Source organism: Centroberyx gerrardi, chromosome 12 (assembly GCF_048128805.1).
Source record: "Centroberyx gerrardi isolate f3 chromosome 12, fCenGer3.hap1.cur.20231027, whole genome shotgun sequence".
Taxonomy (NCBI): Eukaryota; Metazoa; Chordata; class Actinopteri; order Beryciformes; family Berycidae; genus Centroberyx; species Centroberyx gerrardi.
In genome coordinates, this window is record NC_136008.1 from 15,873,479 (window position 1) to 15,890,352 (window position 16,874).

The 16,874-nt window shown below is 40.2% G+C and overlaps 2 protein-coding genes across 2 annotated transcripts; one reads left to right on the plus strand and one right to left on the minus strand.

Moving 5' to 3' along the window:
- Window positions 1-2,770: 2,770 nt before the first annotated feature.
- Window positions 2,771-4,483, minus strand: fkbp14 (FKBP prolyl isomerase 14). The gene is made up of 4 exons (XM_071900466.2): window positions 4,144-4,483; window positions 3,618-3,769; window positions 3,396-3,523; window positions 2,771-3,267 (listed from the first exon to the last, which is right to left on the minus strand). The coding sequence occupies exons 1-4, from the start codon at window positions 4,338-4,340 to the stop codon at window positions 3,109-3,111; spliced, it is 636 nt and encodes a 211-aa protein (XP_071756567.1). The 5' UTR covers window positions 4,341-4,483; the 3' UTR covers window positions 2,771-3,108.
- A 281-nt stretch (window positions 4,484-4,764) lies between these two features.
- Window positions 4,765-16,240, plus strand: plekha8 (pleckstrin homology domain containing, family A (phosphoinositide binding specific) member 8). The gene is made up of 13 exons (XM_071900449.2): window positions 4,765-4,888; window positions 5,386-5,502; window positions 5,672-5,827; window positions 5,966-6,087; window positions 6,437-6,595; window positions 6,711-6,751; window positions 7,035-7,153; window positions 10,316-10,661; window positions 11,486-11,571; window positions 13,195-13,253; window positions 13,743-13,944; window positions 14,046-14,107; window positions 14,233-16,240. Exons 1-13 carry the CDS (start codon window positions 4,849-4,851, stop codon window positions 14,428-14,430), a joined length of 1,707 nt encoding a protein of 568 aa, XP_071756550.1. The 5' UTR covers window positions 4,765-4,848; the 3' UTR covers window positions 14,431-16,240.
- Window positions 16,241-16,874: the final 634 nt, after the last annotated feature.

Consider the following 16,874-nt stretch of genomic DNA (forward strand, 5'->3'; position numbering starts at 1 on the left):
CTCCTCCACTTGTACCTGTAGGTGTGGTCAGCGAGGTGGAACTCTGCCAGTTATATAGACTGGATGTATGAGCTGCAGTGGAGAGAAAAACAGTGGTGTTCTTTGTAAGAGGAAATATAGCGGTCCTACAGTGCTTGGATTCTGTCTCGCCACTTTCATGGCGCCCTCAAAGTCTGGAATCTGTTCTTGGGTTTCAGAACATTCACTTGAGCAAATTACATCAAAATGTAATTTGAGTGTATAGGCTGAGAATGTCAGGGCAATATCATAAAACAATAACGCCATTCTTGCTCACACCTTTCTTCTTTTCTTTATTTTTTAAAAGAATTTTGATGGGATTTATTAGAGTTTAATCAAGTGGTTAAATAAAGAGCAACCAACTAAATTTAAATGCAGTTCAAACGTGTTTCTCTGTACTATAGTATTGCCAACTGTGGTTTCAACTTAATCCTTGTAACTGCAGGGTTGGCATTAATTTGGTGCCATTTGGTGAGGCTGTTCAGGCCTGTGAGGCACAAAGCCAGGCCTGCTGAGGGAGGAGGAGGATGGTGTAGCTGTAGACGATTTCCACAAACATCTATGTAATGGAGTTATCATTACCTGTCTGGTTTACAGGGTCTACCTCATCAGAAAAGCATCCTGATGGCAGTGACATGCCCTTGGCGGCAAGCCTTAACTCTGAAGGGAAAAAACAACAAGAGGAGGGTGCAGAGATTGCATCCGCTTCTACCTCAACTGCTTCATCAGACAACTTGAAGTCAGTGGAAACTAACTGTGGAACGAAGTTGATTCCAAGTTAAGATTCACTGAGCAAACATTCGGGTGAAATCTCAAAAGCCAATAGGACTTCCTATATTGCTGATGCTTCACAGTTGTTTTATGCCTCTTGCTGTAATCCTATTACTACTTCATCTAGCACCATCTTATCCTTATAGGGTAATCATTAAAGAATGAAAATCAGTCGATGAGGGCATCGAACAGCAACCAGAGAAAAACACCAAAAATATGTCTTTGCTATTCACGAGACTATGCTAAATTGTTGAATTAATTCCGTTTTGAAATGTGAAATGGCTTGCCATGAAGGATCTCTCTCTCTCTCACACACACACACACACACACACACACACACACACAGACACACACACACAAACAAGCACACAAGCACAGACACTGTTTTGTGGCACATTTGTTTATATTTTATTGTATCACATTCACACAAGCTGAAGGAAAGCTGATGCATTGTTATTTACAGAGATTTAAGTTAGACTGGAGCAACATGGCAGGATTCCATTGTAGCCAATGTACAGAGATGAAAATATTGATTCATTTTGTTTTACATGATGAAGAATCTCAGTGCCTCAGTGCCTCTTGTAAAAACGTACTACTCTTCTCATGATTGAATTATCCATGGTTATATTATTAGGATTATGTTATACTGTAATTAGGAAAATGGAACTTACATTTTTTGCTCTTCCATAATTCAATAAGTTACTTCTAGTTTGACCTCAAGAAAATGTAAGATTACACACTGCTCTGCTGGATGTGGTCAAGAATGAACCCTCCCTCCCTGGTGATAATTAAACACAGTCATCTATTACATAATGCTAATGGATTTAATAGTCCATCTCTCTACTCCTGCTCAGGATTTGTGAGGATGAAGAATTACCTTCCGAGAGACATTTCCTTTCTTTCCCTTTCAAGAGACACTTTCTATAGTTACTCAATGGAAAACGAATAGGAGGTTGGCTGGATAGGATGTTTGTTACAAAACACAGATGATTGAACTGGAACTGCGAACAATTCAGAACCAGACAATACACATCTACCTCGGGAAACTGCTGCGGGCAAAGTGTCCTCTCAGTTAGTCTCCTCTTCAGTCGGTGGAGCAGATTTCTATCAGTATCACAAGGGTCACTTGGTGACCTCAGATGACCGTCTTTCGCTCTCTCTTCTCTGTCTAGCTTGCTCACTAGAAATTCAAAAATCCATTATCACAAAATCTTTTGTTTTCTACTCAAGGTTCAACATTCCAGTTATGCAGATTAACCAGAAAGGAACATAATTTTGCATCATCTTGCTTTGGGATACAGTTGCTCTGTGCACAATGTACTCTAGAGTCAAATATCATGACCTTTGAAAACTGTTTTTCTTTTTTTTTAGTTGCTTTTTGTGTGTGTGTGTGTGTGTGTGTGTGTGTGTGTGTGTGTTGGGGGGGGGGGGGGGCATTCTGCTTTAATGCTGTTCATTGCAAAATGGAAGTTTTTTTGTTACTACTAGGGGAACCTGATGATGGCTGACCGCTCAAAGAAGTTAAGAAAGAAATTAACTTTGATGAAGGCACACCTTGCAATATTTTGGTATATTAGTCATCAGTAGTGACACTATTATACATACTGTAGTGCAACTTCTTCATTATTCACTATTTATAACGTGTAACCAAATATGTGAGTAATATGTGAATACACACATTTTGTTTACTTTTTCTGCCACAAATTGTATGGCATCTATAAACTGAAAGAGGCAGACCATTTACAAGATTTTTTTAGGGCTGACAAGCTTGTGAACATTATGATACAAAAGACAAGAACAAGAGCGCCCTCTAGTGATGAATTCAGACTTGTATAGGAAAAGCACATCAGTATCACATCACCCCAATGGCAACTGCATAAATAGATTTTGTTCTCAACAGGATTTCAAAATGATAAAAGTATAATTAACAAGTTTTATTTGTTTTGAAAATATTTAATTCAGGCTGGTAAGCAAAAAACTATTTGTCAAAAACTACAATACTGTATAATACATCTGCAGTAAAATCATCAGTGCATGTAGAATGGAGAGATAGACTTAAGACTGTCTCTAAAATATGCATGTACAGTATCAACAGTTGACCAAGAGTACTCTAAATGGATCTGATTTACTGCAGATAAAGTGACACAAAATGCAGTTGATGTACTACAGAGCAACCAAAACTAACAAGCCCTCAGTGCGAGGTATAATTTACCAGTAACTAATAATCTACCAGTCAATTCCTGTCTCCGTATGGATGAAATGAACACAATCATGTAAACATTCTGGGTAGTTTGAAAATGAGATGAAACCTGCCGTCCACTAGAGTTCATCGTGTTTGTAGGTGAATTCCCTGGCAGATATGAAACCATCATTATCTTCATCCTCCTTTATGAAGATGTCATCTACCATCACTTCATGATGTGTGTCATTGGCCGAGTATCCGTGTCTCTCGAACTCCTTCCTCAGGTATTCTTTCACCTGTAGTGCAGAGAGAGCATTAATATTATTCACAAATAACACCATTGCCGATATTTATACATTTCTACTACAAAAACTGTGAATAAGGCAGTTCCTTTGAAAACAACAGTCTCACAGATCAGACACACCTCTAGTCTGGAGAGCTTCCAGTCGTCATTGAGATCCATCTCCTGGAAAGACTCATGTGACCTGGGACCATTTTGGATTTCCATGACCTCAATGTCAAAAATGAGGGTGCTGCCTGGAGGGATCTTGCCTGTAAAGAAAGAGGCACAGATATGATAGATGCAGCAGAGAACATCACATATCTCCTCACTGAGCTCCACAACCCCTATAATGGCTTTTGTTACCTTTTCCTTCCTTCCCATATGCCAGAGATGGAGGGATGGTCAGCTTCCTGCGTTCTCCTGCGCACACGTCCTGCAGACCCTTATCCCAACCCTGCAGCACCTCTCGGATCCCAAGAGTAAACCACACTGGATTGTTTTCCCCATGGTGGCGGCTGCCAAGAGTCACACAGATCCATCACAGTGTTCTTTAAGACAAAAAGTCCAGTGCACACTTATAACCAACAGGTTTAACATCAGAAAGCAAAGGTCCACTGATTGCCATCTGATGTATTTCATGCAACTGTAAGGAGAGGTCAATGGTTATGGGTTACAAGTGGGGTAGCCAGTTACAAACAAGGGACAGATTGTTAGTAGTATACAGTAGGGCTAAAGTATTGTGTAACCCATTAGGTACAAATGTATACTGAATTTGATACCCACAACATAGCAATGACCCTACTGAAATCTATCATTAACGAGGAGGAAGACAGTAGCGAAAAGGCGCAGCAATACATGAAGCATCATTAGTGCTTCCATTTAGATTTACCTGGAATGAAACATGGTGCCATTACTCTCCAGAAATCCCTCGAAATGAACAAGAAGCATGTCTCCATATTTTGACTTCCGATAACAAACGAAAGGTTTATGTATAACTTCAATTTTCACCTCTGGCTCAGGAAGTTTTCCCCCAGTGACATATACAAAGAGTGAGGAAAATATCGAACATAAAGAAAGCAGGATCATTTTGATGACAACAGCTCACTTGCTACGAAAGCTGCACAGGGCTAACTTCTACCATGCCCAATTACATACAGTGCCAAAAATAAATACATGTTACTCAGCAAGAATGCCAGCTACGTGGCAGCCAACTTCCAAAATCTGCAACAAATGTGTCCACTGTTCAGCCGTGGGCCCTCCTCCCTTTACGATTGGACAGAACTTTTCGGAAACCCCGCCCAGTATCTTCGTTGCCTCTGTTTATTGGTCTTCATATGTCTCAACCAACAGAGACACGCCCACAGCCCTGAAATCCCTTTGATGCAAGCGGGAGGAACGTCGGATTCTCTCGTGATCGCTTGGAGCCCAATTCACGAAAAGTTTACGCACTTTATCTTCGCAGTTGAAATGTAAAGCCGAGGACGTTACTCCACAAATCTCACTTGGGGCCCAATGGAGTCATTACAATCAGCTGGGCATCATATCTCGTTATGAAAAACAACAAGTAATGAGCGACAAAACACATAAGTAAACAATGGAGGGAATACTGTACAAGTGGACCAATTACATAAGTGGTAAGTAGTCCCAGTCGTTAAATGTTTTCGCCTCTAGCGCTCGTTTTGAGTCAGCTAGCAAGCCAATGTTAAAGCGCACTTGTGTTGAGTTTGTGATAACGTTAACACCAGCAGCAGGCTAGGTTATCAAGCTAACGTTAGCTAACATCAACGTTCAGCTATCGGAGCATGGATATAAGTAACGTTAACACTTGAGATATACTAGCTTCTCTTTTACTCTTTTAGCTAAGTGATGAATTGGAAGCTGCTACTGACCTTATCTATGAAATCTTCAGAGCTAACGTTAGCTAGCTGCCACCATCTGTCACTAATCGCACTTAACAGCTAACTGGTTGTAGCCAACGTTAGGTAAATAACCTAATCCCAAATTTATGAAGGTAGCTTATGTTAGCTAATGACTGTTGCTATCTATTTTTAATATATGTGTTCGAAGATTATAAGTAAAGTCTTTAGCTATTGCAGAGGACAGTAATGATATTTTGAAATGACTGTTTCAGGTTGGCAACCTCGTTGGTTTGTGCTTGATGGGGGAACTCTGTCTTACTATGACTCTCAAGAAGATGCCTGGAAAGGATGCAAAGGCAGCATTAAAATTTCAGTTTGTGAAATCCAAGGTTCGTAGCCAACTATGTTTTGTGTGTTTTAATGTTGTATTTTCATGTGTAAAGTCATTTTCTCTTGGCTTTCTGAAGAGACAGGAAGTTCTGACAGGTTTCCAACAAACTATCAGATATTACAACTCTATTGCTTTGCATCCTCTCCTTGTCCACTGTTATGTTATAGTTCATTCCTCTGACTCTACACGAGTTGACCTGACCATACCCGGAGAGCAATACTTTTACCTCAGAGCCATCAATGCAGCAGAGAGGCAGAAATGGTTGGTGGCCCTGGGAACAGCCAAGGCTTGCCTTACAGACAACCGAACAAAGAGAGAGAAAGGTAACTTTATAGCTTTGGATGCCAGTGACATAGCAGGGATTGCACTTTTAAAGCTACCATTCTCTATAAAAATGTAGCTACTCTCTCTGTACTTCCAAACCTTGACTCATTTGCTCATCTTATTCTTTGCTGCTACAGAGCTCCAGGAGAACACAGAGGCACTGAAAACTAAGATGTCTGAACTTAGATTGTACTGTGACCTTCTCCTCCAACAAGTAAACAAGATCAAGGAGAATGATGAGCTAGGAGACTCAGCAGAGGTAAGGTTAAGGTTTGGATGAGCTAATGAAATAAGAGAAGCTGCCATTTGTGTGAAACTGCAGTGTAGGGTAGCTCATTTGCAATTACAGAGACATCACATTGTAATGTGCTCCTGCATGTAAATAGACCAGGTCTTTACTGACGGGGAGCAAATTGTATCACAAATGCATTTTCAAAAAAGGTTGACTTTCAGATGCCTGCTTTGTAACAGCAGATTTTGTTGCACACTGTCTAAATTACATCCTGACGTGTTCCTTTGCTTATGCCTGACACTAGTCGGGTTATTCAGGAAAATGTTTTGATATGTGCCAGTGTTAGAGGATGTGTATTTTTGCGGGCCCTTTCCAGACAGGCATAGGCACTGGAAACATGGTGAAGTCTACATGCACCACTTTCCTGAAGACCCTGGAGGAGTGCATGCAGATAGCAAATCGTACTTTCAGCACAGATATGGTAACGCAGAGCCCACCGGGATCTCCCCCAGTAGCAGCCATCAAACCTCAAAAGGTACGTTTCTCTGTCACTGCCTGAGTCTAAGCAGATAATGCAATCTAGTATAACCAATTTTTGATTGTTTCCAAATACCAACGCTAATGTCATACTCATGTCTTTTTCTCCATAGATCAAACCCATCAATCAATTAAATCAGAACTTTGGAGAAAAGTAGGTTGCTTTGTTCTCAACAATTCTGTTGTCTTGCTGCACACTGCTATTTACATACTGTCATACAATTTTTTGGGCAACATAGATGGGCAATGTTCTAAGCAGCACTCAACAAAGTGAGAGACAGGGTTAAATATCTTTTCAGATGTTTTCTTCTGACACAGTGATCCTGTTATTAATGTGACATTGCTGAGGCAAGTCACTGGGCACTGTTGCCCATTAGACTTGCCCATAAGAAGTGCATCTTTGTCTTCAGAATTAACATAGTAGCCTTACATTCCAGACGGAGAGAATCGGGTGAAATCTCAGGAGAAACAATGGCACATGACAACCAGAGCCTGGACTCTGGAGCCGAGGGACCAGATGAACCAGATGGGCCAGAAAACCAACCATCCCCAACAGGTTAGCCATCCTATGTCAACCACTCGCATTACTTTCTACAGTGTTCGTTGAACTGAAGAGCATTACTGTACTCCATAAAGGAAAATCCATTGCAGTCAAGGACCACACAACACAAATGGGGCCTGGCTGTTGTGTGTACATCGTCTGAACTGATGTGGATAGATTAATGCCTTTTAGAGAGTGGACAATGATGGATGCCCAGTTGCATTATTGCATTTTCCTTTGCATTCATTCAATTAACAGAGCCTTTATCCAGGGGCAGCTACAGCTGGTGATGGAAAATATGTCCAGCCTATTCCAATCAGTAGTGTTTTGGCTTATTTTTAATAAAAATAATACTTCATTATTAACACAAAGAGAGATTATAAAGATGAGTATAAACAAAATGTATAAAATATTAGGGATATTTATTTCACTGATGGGGTGAATCCAGGTAAATGCCACTATTTCCCTTATTAAATCTATAGATACACAAAAGAACGCACATCCAAACTAATACTAGGTGCTGGACAGAAAAACAGTCAATTATTACAAGATAGAGTCCGCACACTAGAAATTGCTCCAATGGTGTTTATTACCACCACGTGACGTTTCGAGCGTAAGCTCTTCTTCAGACATAAGCGCATACAGAGACACACCTTACAAATGCCTCTTAGAGGGGGTCACCTGACAGGTCACCTGATTCTGGGTAGATAAAGACTTAAAAGGAAATGCATGTAAAAAAAAAACATGTAAAGAATCCAAATAGTGAAAAAATAGTACATACAAAATATAAATGAGAAAAAAATCTATACCAGTCACAAAGGAGGAGATGTAGATGAAGAGAAGCAGACGAGTTAGAGAAGTTTTTCATGCTTTGAGACAATTGTGATGTGGGTTGTGCCAAAGGGTCTGAAACTCATATCAATATCAGGAAGATGTCCCTGATATTTTGTATATTCAGTGTATGTCTACTCAAAATAATCAACAATCTCCACAAAATACCCCATACTGAAAATGTTTTTTTTTTTTTTTAATTTTTTCATTTTAAAAAATGAAATGCAGAAATATCCTATTAAATAAGTATTCAACCCCCTGAGTCAATACATTGTAGAAGTACCTTTGACAACCATTTCAACTGGGAGTCTACTTAGACTCAGCTTGGCATATCTGGATTTGGGGATTTTTCTTCCATTCTTCCTCGTAGAATTACTCAAGCTCACTCAAGTTGGGCACAGAGTGTCTGTGAGTGGCTTCCCTCAAGTCATTCCACAGATTTTCAGTGGAATTCAAGTTTGAGTTTTGGCTTGGCCACTGAAGGACTTTCACATTCTTGTTCTGAAGCCATTCCAGTGTTGACTTAGCTGTATGCCTTGCATCATTGTCCTGCTGGAACATAAATCATTTCCCCAGTCAAAGGTCTTTGGCGTTCTGAAGCAGGTTCTCCTCAAGAATTTGCCTGAATTTGGCTCATTCATTGTTCTCCCTGTCCCTACAAGGTGATAAAGTTGGTGCTGCAACCACCATGTTTTACAGTAGGGATGTAAGTTGGGTGATGAGCTGTGCCTGGTATCTACCAGACGCAGCACTTTGCATTGTGGCAGTAGAGTGGCTTCTTTTTGGCCACTCTGCCATACATCCCAGATTTGTAAAGAGTTGCACTGACTGTTGTCCTTCCAGCAAAATCTCCCATTGCAGCCAAGGAACTCTGCAGTTTTGTCAGAGTGGTCTTTGGGTTCTTCGTCACCAACCTGACCAAGGTCCTCCTTGTCCAGTTGGTTAGTTTGATCAGATGAAAAGAGTCTGGGTAGCTCCCTATTTTTAATTAAGAAAAGAACATGCACATCCAAAAAGGTCAACACAGCTGCTGGGCAGGAAAAAATAACAATGAAAAAGTAGAGTCTGCACAACTGCAAATCAGCTCCCAATGATTTATTAACCGACTGACATTTCTGAGGAAGGCCAGGGGGCCGAAATGTCTGTTAATAAATTATTGGGAGATGATTTTCAGTTGTGCAGACCTTTTCATAGCTCCCTGTTTTTCCATTTCCTAAAGAATAAGCCTACTGTGCTCTTGTGAATTCCCAACACTGAAGATATTGTTATATAGCCTTACTGTGCCCCCTTACAATTCTGTCTCTGAATTCTACAGACAGTTCCTTGGACTTCATGGTAGTTTCTGCTCTGACATCACTTGAATGGGCCACAGTTGGACTCCAGTCATGTTATAGAGACCTCAAGAACTATTTCTCAAATCCATGAATGCCAAGTCAATACTTGTGTCCATGTGGAGAGTGATCTTCCCAAGTTGTTTTGGAGAGAATTAACTTCTCAAGAAAGTGAGCAGAGGAGCATCCTTGCAGTTTGAGATGATCTGTGTGCTTGATGTCGCATGCTCAAACAATTCAATTTTCCCATGTATTTCAACCAGCTCTGTACAGTAGACTGTTGTGCTGTGTGGACATGATGTGTCATTCTCGCAATGAATCTTGGGGCTTCCCATTTCTTCCCAATTTTTGTTGGCCAAGTCACCATCTGATGCATTCTTGGCTTGCAAGTAAAGTTTGGGATCTTTATCCATCTTGCATTCTTTTGTTTTGGAATTGTACTTAGGCTATGGGAGCAATGGGAGACACAACAATGCACAGGAACGCAAATTAAGAAAGACCCAAGAACACTCAAAGGAATTTGGATGAGTCTTAACTCTGTGTGGAGTGTCACTGCAAAGAGGTTGAATATGTATTGACTCAAAACATTCCAGCTTTTCATTTGTAACTAATTTGTAAGTTGATCAGTGACAAAAAATCCTGAAAGTTTACCTTTCTGCATGGACCATTCAATTTAAAAAGAAAATGTAATAAACAGTGTGTAACTTTTTTCTAGTGTCAGATAAGTTTATTGAGACACAATGACAGATGGGCACAGCATTTGCATAATTTCCCTTGCCACTGTATAGAAGAGGATATAATGAATGCACATAATAGATGTACAAGTCCTGAAAGTGCTGCTTTCACAATATGTTACACCCAATCTGCTGAAAAATGATAATGGTTTAGTCTGGGCTTTAGACTTGTCATTGGCAAACATTGTCTTCTGCAATGTGAAGATAGACCTCTTGACTGAAACCTTATTGCATGTACTTTTTAAACTGTGTATCATATGTCTGTCTGCTGCACCATACAGAGAACGATGCAGCCAATGGCAACAGCTCAGCCCCTGAGGAGGGAGTCGATCCTGCTCCCCACACTACCCAGAATACCTCTGAGACTGAACACTACGACCAACCAGCAGAGGAGGAAGAGGAGAACGACGCCGACGATCAAGAGGAGAAAAAACAAGAGCAGAAGCACAACGTGGACCAAAGCCAAGAGCCCGACGAAAAGGAAGTGAACCCTGTCCAGCCTCAGCACCAAGAGGAAGCTGCTCCCGACCAAGATGAGGCCCAGCATGAAGACCAGCCTTCCCAGGATTCAGTGCAGCCGGAAGAGACCGAGCAGGTGGAAACATTCTTCAGCACAATGAGTCACAGGTATGAAAACGCTACTCAGGAAGGTCACATCCTTTAGGACACAATAGTTACTGTATGAAGTGACCGTCTTTGACATTTCACAATAGACAGAATTAGGACCAACCAATCTAAGCTACATGTAATACAATGTCTTTGAGGTACTCCACATCTGCTACTTCTTTTCGCTATACTGCACAGTTACTTACGTTTCATTTAGTTTGTGGAAATATAATATGAATTGTATAATAACCGTTTTGCACAGGATAAATAACAGGTTTGGATAATTTTAAAAAGAATCCATTTCAAGATGTCATGATAAGTGTTTTATATTAGTGTGTTCTCTCTTGGTCACATGACAGAGATGCCCTCATCTGATGTTTGGGTTTGTAAAGTTTTTTTTGTTACCATTTCACTCTTTCGTTTAAGCATATTTTACTTTCAGTTTTTTTTTAGAGACAATGAAAAGTGTTACTGAACAAATAACTGTGTGAATTATCAATACTGTAATGTTCACATGTAGGATATTGAAATCATTGTCTCACTCAACCAGTATTAAATTGCAAGATGAAGAATATTCTCATTTTTGAGTCAGCCAGTGGAAAATGGATGGGACAGCTGTTGAGGGTTAGTGTAGCAAAAATGACTCTGTTCAGTTGTAGAAAAGTAGCCCACTAGTCTCAGGTATTAACAGGCATAAAACTGCATGACTTTGTGTGAATCATTTCTCTGGCTTGGTTTTGATGTTTGTACCCGTTTCTTTTTTGTTTGATTTGATCAAATAAAAGTTGAAATGGCAGACGTATCTCTAATATATTCTCCTGTTTGAATCTGTTTTACCTTTTTAGATTTAGTGATATAAGATTGGACGACGACAATGGTATCCCTACACAGGATTTTTTGGACTCATGCTATGCAATAGTGCCTGTATTAGGTAGGCCAGTCACTTTCAGTCTCTCTTCATCTCATTCCGCCTCTCTGCTCCTCTTTCTCACAATGCCCATCTACGTCTACAGTCATTTCACCCTTTATGGCTTTAATGAGGACAAGCAAAGCTATTCTAAAAACAAATCCCCTTTTCCTGCCATTTGGGCATGCTCTGTCATTCGTAAGGTGGCTACTATCTGTCTTGCTTCATTAACTATTCATTCATGCCCTCATAATTTTTCTTCTGCACCTTCTTTTTTAATGGTTTTGTTCATTCTTTGTGGCTTACTAATCAATTATCTGAAAAGGTTTGGCATCATGATCAGCTCATACATGTTTGGGTGGCTGTGTGTGTGTGTCGGGGTGGAGGGTTGCTTAGGCCATGTAGATTTCCCTCTGATCAACTTGGAGTATAAGAGTACTACACAGATGGTCACTATCAATATCACAATGTAAACAAATGCAAGACTTACTAAGACTTACTTACACTCACATCTCTTGCTTGCTTTCTTGTAGCACCCATTTTTGCACGAGTTGGCAATCGGTGCCGATTTGTTCAGTTTTAGTAAAGATGGTGATGGGCAAGTAAGGCTGGGGACACACAAGAGGATTATAGGGCAGATTGGCCCATCCCAACAATCAGGGGGGAAATTGTAATTGGAGGCTTGGTCAGGACTGATGGTTGTCGAAGATTATCTGGTAATGTGAGAGGTTTACATATTCAGTCTTAACCGCCTTGATCGGCTTGCGGACTGATCTCAGTTGCCCCGATAGTATCAAGCGTTTGAGATCTTCGACCCAACATCTGCACGGGTCCTGATCAAGTCCTGTAGTGTGTGTGGATCACAGATTTAATCCAAGAGCAGAGACCACCAATAGCCAATGAGAGCTGAGTTTACAGTGAGGTTAGGCGGAAGTGTGATATTAAAGATTAAGGATTAATTATAATAAGTTATACCAATTTAAGGTCCTTGAAATTAAAAACTTTAGGCATCCCTGTCCTACAATGTAAGTGACTAGCCTAACTAACATTAACCTTTTCTGATGAAGCCTGCTCACAGCCACGTTGACGGCATCTCCTCTGTCACAGCTTGACCCAAAATCTGTTTTCTTTTTTTCAGTGCATATTAATGCATGTTGCATTAATGTGCACATTCATCATTCATGCATGTTGGATTGCATGAGTTCTGTGAGATTGAAGGTCCTTATATCAGTGATTTCTCAGGAGTCAGCAGGTCATCTCAGTTACGTCTTTTCAGTGTGTGATACCCCATTCTTGCTTAATCTTCTAGTGTGAGCATACTTTAACAACTGAGAGACAAAATTTGTGAAATCTTTGGTTATGTGTGTGATGCAATGCATTTTCAAAAGTCTTCTAGTCTGCCCCCAGCCGAAATTGTCTATTTTCCATCTCATTTTACCTAAAATCTGCAGTTAAGAGGTGAAATTACTCTTATAACTTGTAGCACAGGATTTCTTAAATCACCCATGAGGCCAGCTACATCGTTCATCATTGTTGTATTGAAACTGTAATAACAGCCACAACATCATAAAGGCTTTGGAAATAGGACACACAAGATGAGCATCTTAATTGGCAACAGAGAAATGACCATGGATTCTCTCTTCTCAGACAAGCTGGGGTCCACAGTGTTTGCACCTGTTAAAATGGATTTTGTTGGAAACATCAAGGTAAGTGAATGTTAATGAGAGGATGTCTTTAAAATAATTTACTGTTCAAAAAAAAGTTAGACATGTTTCCTTCACAAATGGCTCTAAAACCTGTGCAGTACATGAATGTACATGAAAACACCCAATCAGTCAACATTTGTAACAATTTGCTGTATGTCCACAGGGGGGCTTTTGTTTTATTTGATACTTTTGCCACTTTCTGATTTATCTTAAAAATTAGACACTTGATGTACTAGCCAGATTTCACGTAAGAACTTGCTCAAGCAATATACATCATTGTATCAAGTGACATTTGAATGTATTGAGTTGTTACAGGGCATAATTCATTATTTTGATATTAGTAATAATAAATGAGAGTAGGAATGATGGCAGATTATAGAGTCACTTTCCTACCTGTCATCTGCCCGTTGTAAAAAGAAACACAACGTAATCACAGAGAACGTTTTTCAAAGCCGAGTCACTACATCACCCTGTCCGTTGTTGCTGTAGAAAATTCACCAGAAGCTGGTGTCAGACCCCGAGAGCTTCCCCACGCTGCAGTCCATAGTGTTGCATGAGGTCCAGACAGACGTGGCCCAGGTGCGTAACTCGGCCACCGAGGCTCTGCTGTGGCTCAGACGGGGCCTCAAGTTCCTCAAGGAGTTCCTGTCAGAGGTCAACGCAGGAAACCAAGATATCCACGGAGCCCTCAGTGAGTTTGATCAGACATACCTACACTCAAACACGTGGAACACATTCAAGATCATGTTCAGTGTCACATTTCCCCCATGATCACTCTTCTCTTTCACTCAGACACTGCGTATGGAAAGACTCTTCGGCAGTACCATGGATGGGTTGTGCGAGGCGTATTTGCTGTAGGTATTACTCACTTGCACCACCGGTTTCTCAGATATCCCTTTGACTATTTTTCTTCTATTCCCCTCCGTCCATGCTGGGAGGCCTGACTATAGCGTGACTCTTTTCCCCCCCGTGTCCCCAGTTGGCCCTGAGAGCCGCCCCGTCTTATCCAAGTTTCACCGCTGCCTTAGTGTCCAGAGAGGGCGACGAGCTGAAGGACGGCTTCACCAGCGGCATGCACAGGGACCTGGGCGTCTACCTGCCGGCTATGCAGAACCAGCTGGCCATCCTAGACGCCCTGTACGAGGAATACAGCCTGGAGTCTGATGAGGTGGTGTGAAACGTGAACACGCTCAAACAGAGTGGATCCAACTTCAAGGAAGGAGCCTGACCCCGCAGGCAAAGTAGTGGCTCGCTACTGAGAGAGGCACTAGATGCCAGGGTGCATCTTGGGTACAAAATAGTGCAAGCATGTCCAGTGTGAGGTGTTTCTTGTACTTGTCAAACTCTACAGGCAGTAGAGGGTGTAGGTTTGAAGGTGTTTTCAGGTATGAAAGTCTGTTTTTAGGAGTCTGCGGGAGTGTAAAGCAAGCATTAACAGTTTACAGACGTTATGGTTTGATAAAATATAGTTTCCAGGTCTTGTTAAAAAGGCCGCTGTGGAATTGTCCAGAATTATGCAGACTCCAACCATAATGGTTCATGGTGACATTTGTTTTTGGTGCACATTTTGTCACGGTATCATTGTGGCTTTTTATGTACTGTATGTGTTTTTAAAGTACAAAAACACAGGGTATTTGGCATTAGTAACCTCCATGGAAGATGATTTCCGATTCCCCTTTGGCTGATGAGAAAGTGAAGAAATTTTTAATCAAGATTGTCCCGTTTCCTTGGACTTACAAACAGGGTGATGCTTGCTACTGACATAAAGCAATATTTTGACAAAAACAACGTCAGAATATTGTTAGATCACCCAATACATGCCTTGAGAAGGTGATGGAATTGCATAATGGGCGTTTTCGTACATAAAGTAAATTTTTGTATCTTGCACTGACTGTTGAAGTTGTCTATTGGGATTCATGATCAGTACAAATTTTTGTTTCAATCCCTCAAATTCTAACCTAAATGCCGTAGTTTGACATTGTTTTCCTCTGTTTTACTTTACTCATATGTCATAAGCTATTGCTCCAGATAGACTTTCCATGGGACCAAAAAGGAACTGTCATGAGAATGGCATTAGCTTGTGCTGCCTAACATAACACAGAAGAAAATAATGATGTAATGTAGCTGTCCAAGTACTGACAATGGCTGAACTGAATAGCAGCATATTTATTATGACATCCTCTGCTCAAACCTATGCATAGTTTGCATTCTCTATGTCTATTTATTAACTCATAAGTTAAAACGTTCACATTAATATAATCAGGATCATTTAAGTCAAGCTTTTATGTGAAATATATGGACATTTGCATCCATAGAGCATGGTTATCAGTTGCATGATTTTATGTATAGAGTAACATAGGTGCCAATGGAAATCGAATAAAGACCAAGGCCTTGAATTAACTAACTGTATTAACAGTCATAAGGGTACAGATTAAGGTCATAATACATTGTTTCTCACTCATAATGTAGTACAAGTGTCTGCTCTTATGACTTACCGCTTCACAGAATGACAGCATTTGTTTCATCATCTCATCCATACTCTATTCTACATAAACGTGAGTGCCGCTACCAGTTTACAGTTAATCTGTTATGATGTCGATTCAACAGTTAAAAAAGGGGAGATAAGAGTCCAGTCCCCAGGTAAAGTGCGGCCATAGATGCGATCTTGCCATAGATTCACTGAGCCATTCGAACAAAGGAGCATCCTTCATAGGGCTTTTTACCAGACACACGACATAGTATTTTTAACAGTATTCTAACTATTTGAGTTTTCAGGAGTGCATACAGTAATTTCTTGTACAATAACAAATAATTTGTAGGGGGTTTACATCAGAGATGTGCAATAGGCAGATTTCCTGTTGCATATCATTCCCAATGTTAATCCTGAGAATATGCTTTGTATCTTACTAGGTTTTGATTTATTTTTTTCTATGAATGTACATAAGATGCTATTTGATTTTTACTTAATAAACATGAAATTGCCTTGATGTGTGTTTGATCCTGTTTTTGTCAAATATTTAGTCATATATTAAGTATCACTTTTGATGAGCCCAGAAGTAAGAGTTACCATGTGGTACCTGTTAGAGCTGAACAATAAAATCTAAAACATCTAAAAAATAAAAAAATTTAAATTGCAATATGAACTTATGCAATTTCCAAATCGCAGAGGCTGCAATTAATTGCTTAAGAGAGGCGTCCAAAATGGATTTCTAAACAAGGTATCATACTCTAACTTAGTAAATCCTGCATCTGACATCTATTTTTTTATCATATTTTTATAATATATTTTTTATCATATTTTATTTTACAAAATCACTTTCCTTAAACAATTTTAAAGAGCTAAAAAGATTATGACAAGAAAAACTTTAGTTAAGTTTAAATCGCAAATTCAAACTGTCAACTGTCTTAGTACCTTTTCACTGTACCATTCTCTGCCAACAATACCCAGGTGCCTGATGACAGAAGTATAGTATGTGATCAGCAACCCCGTGTATTGACCCTCACTCCTCAGTTTCACCTGTCAAGGAAACACCATCACAGTAATAAACAAGTGAGCGGTAGATTCTAAATCTGTGCAGGAGTGCCAGTTTGTCCAACTGACAGTGGCATTGAGCTTAAATA

What these genes read in the sequence shown, in the direction of transcription:
- fkbp14 (XM_071900466.2), bottom strand. Translation starts at nt 4,340, where the DNA reads ATGATCCTGCTTTCTTTATGTTCGATATTTTCCTCACTCTTTGTATAT. An exon ending in ATATGGGAAGGAAGGAAAAG is followed by an intron (nt 3,524 to 3,617) that starts GTAACAAAAGCC and finishes CTTTCTTTACAG; the next exon opens with GCAAGATCCCTCCAGGCAGC. An exon ending in GGAAGCTCTCCAGACTAGAG is followed by an intron (nt 3,268 to 3,395) that starts GTGTGTCTGATC and finishes TCTGCACTACAG; the next exon opens with GTGAAAGAATACCTGAGGAA.
- plekha8 (XM_071900449.2), top strand. Translation starts at nt 4,849, where the DNA reads ATGGAGGGAATACTGTACAAGTGGACCAATTACATAAGTG. An exon ending in TTCAGCACAATGAGTCACAG is followed by an intron (nt 10,662 to 11,485) that starts GTATGAAAACGC and finishes TTACCTTTTTAG; the next exon opens with ATTTAGTGATATAAGATTGG. An exon ending in AGATATCCACGGAGCCCTCA is followed by an intron (nt 13,945 to 14,045) that starts GTGAGTTTGATC and finishes TCTTTCACTCAG; the next exon opens with ACACTGCGTATGGAAAGACT.